A 5,615-nucleotide genomic window follows, 5' to 3' on the forward strand; every position below is an offset into this window, starting at 1 on the left:
CACACAGGGGGATGATGTGCCGGTGCAGCAGTGGTTCAGGGCATGAGGCCGCTGGCAAGGCACAACCCAGGGCAGAGGAGAATGGTCTGTCCACCCACGCCACCAGGTGCCGTTGGCCCTGGTTCTGATGCAGCTTTCAAACGCTGGCAGTTCCGCGGCGTCCGGTGGAGCAGGGCTGGCTAGAGCCAGGGCAGCCTCCGGCCCTCCACGGCTCCACCAGCTTACCGGAGCACACCAGGCCTGCTGGGTTTTGCCACCTCCCCAGGCTACACGCGGCCCCTCCTTAGGAAAGGCAGCAGGTCTGAGTCAGGGGGAAAAAATGGATTTAAATTGTCTGCAAAACGTGTTGCTGCTTTGAGACGCTGAGGGGTTTTTTTTCCAAGAGCAAACAGGCTCTGACCCCTCCCGGGCACGTCGAGATCCTGAGAAGTGCCGTGTCCTGCCTGCTGGTGGTGCAGACACAGCTGCCTTCCCCTGCCTGCTCCTGCTGCCCCTCGGACAGGCGCGTCCTTGGAGCTCCGGGTGCAGCATCTCCCAGCAAGTCCTGGATGGGAGTTCACAAAGTCTCAGGGCTGCTGTAGCTCTGGCTTGGTGCCATGGATGTGAAGGTAGCTCTGTTCCCCACCGCTCGTGTCAGCATAGTGGGTGAAGTCATGCCACCTGGGGGGTGCCGAGGTTCAGATCCTCTGCTGCTCCTGCCAGCACCGGGCTGTCCCCTCTGGGGACGGGGGACAGGAGCATTTCCTGCACTCTCCTTACCCTCCCCAGGCACCCCAACAGGGCTGGCATTGCCCCATCCTGGGAAGGAGCTGAGCAGGCAGCCAGGCCTGCTCTGGGCCAATGTGAGAGGTGTTCGGAGCACAGGACACAGCCGTGGGCCATAAGGAGCCCCATGGGGAGTGGGGGGTTTGTCTGCCAGGAGTGGGGAAGAAGAGCCTGGCTCAGGCCCAGGCTCAGGCATGCTGCCAGGGCAGGCCAACATTAGAGCTCAGAGCTGCTACCCCACAGGCTACCCTGTCACCTCAGCCAGGCAGTGGGGTCTTTGCTGCTGGTTTCTCTTCCTGGGCTGGTGTAAATGAGCCACTTTTCCCCCTTGGGGCTGGGGTGATAGTGCCACCATAGTAGAGGTCCTTGGCAGGGGAGGACCAAGGCACCCAGGTGCCACCATCGCTGACAGCGCTGGTGCCTCTGTCCCTACAGGAGATCATCGATCTGACCTGTGATGACACAAGCACAGACCCGGCACCATGGAACAGCCTCACCATCATTGACCTGACAGAGGACACAAGCAGCCCTCCCCACACCACTGGCTGGGCTGACCAGGACCTCGGGCAGGCGCCTGCTGCCCCAGCAGCACACACATCCCATCCCCAGCTCGGCTCCGCCACAAAGCAAAAAATGGAGGCAAAGGCAGGGCCGAGCCGTGCAGCACCCTGGCACAGTGTTCCCATAGAGCCCAGTGCCACCACGGACACTGCAGAAAGTGCGGAGAACTGGAGCTGCTTCTCTCCCACCTCCAGCTGCCATGGCTCCTCCTGCAGCCTGGAGCAGAACTGCAGCACTACCACTTTTAACAGTGACTTGGGCTCCCTGGCCAGCATGCAGGTGGACTCAGACCTGCTGTCCCTGTCCCCCTCCAGCCTGGACAGCAGTAGCAGCTGGAGAGAGAGTGGCCTAGAAGAAGAGACTCCCCACCTCTGCCACCAAAGGGAGCTTCCCCCAAAGCTAAGCCCTACCCCAGCCATCCCCACAACCTCCAGGAAGGCCCAAGGGCCTTTGCTGGAAGCAAGTGACTTAGCACCACACGAAGCAATCCAGCAAGTGACCCCAGCCAGGACCAAGGCTGACAGCAAGGCCTGGCTGAACAAACTGCACTATTTCAGGAGGAGTGGAGTCCAGCACCTCTTCCTCCAAGGCGTAGCACCCAACAGGGAAACACAGCAGGTAAACGGGGTTCAGAGAAGCTGCTGCCAAGCCTATCTGGAGCCTGCTCAGAGCAGCCCCTGTGGTAGAGGATGGAGCAGGGCCAGCCTGTGCTCCACTTTCCCTGTCAGGGGAAGCTTTGTCAGGCATTTGGGATCTCTGGTTATTGCAGTTCCCTTCATGGTGGGCCCCATATCACAACTGGGTTCCTCTGTGTTGGAGGGAGCCAACTTTCACCCATTGCCTTGCCTTGCACACAGCGGAAACCTGAGCTCATCCCCAGCGGGAAGCTGAGCATGGTGCACACCACCATGGAGGAGAACTTCCTGGAGGGCACCTTGCATTTCCTGAGTGAGTTCGTCTCCCACCAGCACTGTCCCCCCAAAGAAATCATCTCCCACCTGATCAGACAGATCCTGTTGAACCCCCACCAAAGGGAGATCCTGAAGGACACCTACATGCTGCTGATGAAGATCCAAATGTACGTGTTCCCTTTGCCGTGCTGCCCTGGGGCTCGCTAGGTGCTCCCAGGGACCTGCCCAGCATAAAGGTTATTCTCCATGGTCCTTACAGAGCAAGGAGCAATTTCCCCTGGAACCTAGGATGACCCTCCTGCCCCTGCCTCCTGTTATCAGCACAGGCACACCCTGGGCTGTCTGAGGGTGGGTCAGGGACAGCCTGTGACACCAGGGAGCCCTCTGGGACAGAGGAGTGTGTTTGCCTTGCTCCTGAAGTGCAGATCTCATTCTTCACTGCTGTGACATGGCAGAAACGCCTTCCCTGGGCTACCGCAGGGGCCATGGGCTGAAGGTGGCTAGAGTGGTTCCCCCGCTGCCTTCAGGGTTCCCGTGGAGAGGCACAATGTTTTGTGAGACCACAGGCCCAGGAGTCCTGGGCCTCTCCATGGAGTACAGCCTCAGTCAGGTGCTTCCAAAAAATGTACATGGTCGGGGAGGAGAAAGGGAGAGGGCGAAGCTGGAGAGGAGAAAGCAGGGCAGGCACCCAAGCAAGTGGAGCCGGGACGGGCTGGGGAAGGGCCAGGGGCTGCTGAGCCTTCAGGCAGATGGTTGGGCAGTTCAGCACAAATGGACAGCACTGTCCTTGCAGGCTCCATCCAGCCAACGCCGCCACAGTAGGATGGGATTGGACGCTGCTGAAATACATCATGGAGGACCAGGTACTTGGCACTGCATGTGTCACATCGGGCAGGGAGCATCCAATACGTGGTGCCTGAGGGTAAGCATTGTCTCAGGGCCTCACATGGACATGCTCTGCTGCAGAATGGGCCTGTCCAACATGCAGTTTTATTGCAGCCGATGAGGGCAGCAAGTGCCAGTTGGGTATCCTGCATGTATCCACGGTGCTCCCTAACCTGCTGCACAGCTGTAGGCAGGTTGCCTCGTCTGAAGAAGGCACAGCAACAGATAAAGCCTCTGAGGGTCACAACCCTAGTGCAACAGTAGAACAGGTCCAGCAATGCCCCTAGGGCATTGCCTGAGCCAGGCAGCCCCTTCTGGAGCTACTTAGTCATGCACATCAGCCCATTCCCAAGACGGACAAATTCCCTGGTGCTCCTTGCCCTGTGGCTCCGCCAGGCTCATACTGTCTCCATCTGCCCTCAGGATAAGCCCCCTGGCTGGCTCCTCTTCCTGCAGTACGTGGTACAGACCCTGGAGGATGACTTCCAGCAGAATCTGAGGCTGCGCCTGGTGCAGAAGTCGATTGCCAAGAAAGTGCTTTCCTGTGACTTGTGCTTCAACAATGTCAAGTAAGGGACACCTCCTCCTCCCCTGTTCTCTAACCAGATGCCGAGAGGCAGGGGTTCAGGGAACACTTGTCAAGACTCCAAATCAGACTTTCAGACTTTACAGGAAACAAGCTTAGGAGACACAGGGAAGTGTAGGGCCCATGTATAAAGAACAGGAGGAGGTTTACAAAATCAAACCACCAGAGATGATGCAAGGCATTTCCAGCCGCAGCCTCGCGGACTTTTCCCAGGAACAAGGTCAGATTTGCATTGCTCAGGACAGGACTGAGAAGGAGGCAGTCCTGTTGAGCAGCAAACTTATATGCTTGTCAACAGTGCTACTCCCTAACCTGTCCAAGCGGGTGGGATGTATTTTTCTTCTCCTTGGGGTCTTTCCTCAAGCTCCAAGTAGATCTAGAGGTCAGAACGCAGCAAAACTGGGCCCGTCCCCACTGAAGTTCCTGTTTCTGTCCCAGGGAGGTGGTTGAATGGTTGGTCGCAGCAGTTACAGGAGTCGGGTTCTCCCAGCCCTGGGAGCAGCCGCAAGAAACTACATCCTCTTCAGCAGAAGCAAGGGCTGAACGCAGCTCATCTGCACCGTGGCAGGCCAGCACTGACCAGGCAGAGGTGGCTCCCTCAGCTTTCTTCACCCAGAAGTAAGCCACAGAAGTCCTGACTCCCTGCTGGCATTATCATTGGGCCCAAGTCAGGGAGAAGCCAGAGTCTTTCCCTCTCAGGTCAGGGAAGCCAGGCTGTACCTGTGACCAGTTTTGATGGCTTTCCTTTGTGGTAGACATAGACTTGGTAAGCAAGAGACTTCCTCAGCTGGTAGGAAACTGGCTCAGTTAAACATCCTTCTCTTGCATGTAGCCTAAGGCTGGAGCTCTTGTCCCACAGCCCAGGCTGCCCCATGCTGCTCCACCAACACTCATTACAGCTGACAAGACCTCCAGAGGGCTCATCTGGGGATTAGCTCTGCTTCCAAGAGCATCAGATTCAAAAGCCACCAAGAGACACCAAATCTAGCCTGCTACATTCCCCTACATCCCTCACTGCAAGGCACAAGGCTGAACTAGGTGCCATCCCCACTGCTTTACTTTGCAAGGTGATGAGTAGCATCTCCTAGTATTGACTGTCTCTCTAACCTAGGGTGATGTTCCTGCTCCAGCGGATGTTGTCCATCGCAGTGGAAGTGGACAAATCTCCCAACTGCAGCTCCTGTAAGATCGCAGATGTGATATTCCCATTTGTACTGAATATTCCCCTGAGGAGCCAAAGGTGAGACAAACATGCGCAAGGCAGCATCTACCTGTGTGAGCAGTAGTCTTATTCCTGATTACATCCAAGTCTGGATTCATAAAGTACCACAGCGTATAGAAAGACAGGCTCACTTATGACCCATCCAGCAAAAGCATGGCTGTATCTCCATGGAGATACAACATCACCAGCTGAACACATCTACCCAGCTGGTGTGTTGCTGAGAACAGTTGATTCTCCCCCTTGTTAGAGTTGCACGACCTTAAAACTGAAAAGCAGCACTCTGCATTAGCCCAGTCAAGTACTGGCAAACACTTCACTGATTCCCAGGGGCAACTGGGTAGCTCATCAGAAATACAATGCAGTTCCTACCACTTTGCCTTGACATCGTTTTGCTTGCTTCTCTAAGAAATGTAGTATCTGAAGCCAAAGCACAAGGGCCTGACTGGCTCTAGTGTAGACATGAGACCACTAGACCCACAGACATTTCAAACCCATGTCTGCCAGTCCCAGCAGGCAGCCCTTTCAGACCCTTTTAACAGAACTCTCTCTGAGTACCCACTGGGTCTAATCAAGCCAAACTGACTCTAACCAAGCTTTCGTTCCTCCCAGGACAGCCTCCTAGATCCAGCTAGCTGTTGACCCCACTTCACACTTGCTTGGCTGTGCTCCCTGCAAGTCAGCAGGA

The 5,615-nt window shown here is 56.3% G+C and overlaps 1 protein-coding gene across 1 annotated transcript in view; it reads left to right on the forward strand.

Moving 5' to 3' along the window:
* Positions 1-1,200: 1,200 nt before the first annotated feature.
* The window catches only part of SIMC1 (SUMO-interacting motifs containing 1), a gene marked incomplete at its 5' end in the record, with an annotated part of 6,234 nt that continues 1,819 nt past the window's right edge, over positions 1,201-5,615 (forward strand). The window contains 6 exons of the mRNA XM_010297319.1: positions 1,201-1,335; positions 2,184-2,404; positions 3,031-3,100; positions 3,546-3,691; positions 4,147-4,326; positions 4,820-4,948. Of these exons, the coding sequence (XP_010295621.1) occupies positions 1,201-1,335; positions 2,184-2,404; positions 3,031-3,100; positions 3,546-3,691; positions 4,147-4,326; positions 4,820-4,948 (881 nt within the window). The remainder of the gene's footprint in view (positions 1,336-2,183; positions 2,405-3,030; positions 3,101-3,545; positions 3,692-4,146; positions 4,327-4,819; positions 4,949-5,615) is intronic.

This window comes from Phaethon lepturus, unplaced genomic scaffold, assembly GCF_000687285.1.
Source record: "Phaethon lepturus isolate BGI_N335 unplaced genomic scaffold, ASM68728v1 scaffold26861, whole genome shotgun sequence".
Taxonomy (NCBI): Eukaryota; Metazoa; Chordata; class Aves; order Phaethontiformes; family Phaethontidae; genus Phaethon; species Phaethon lepturus.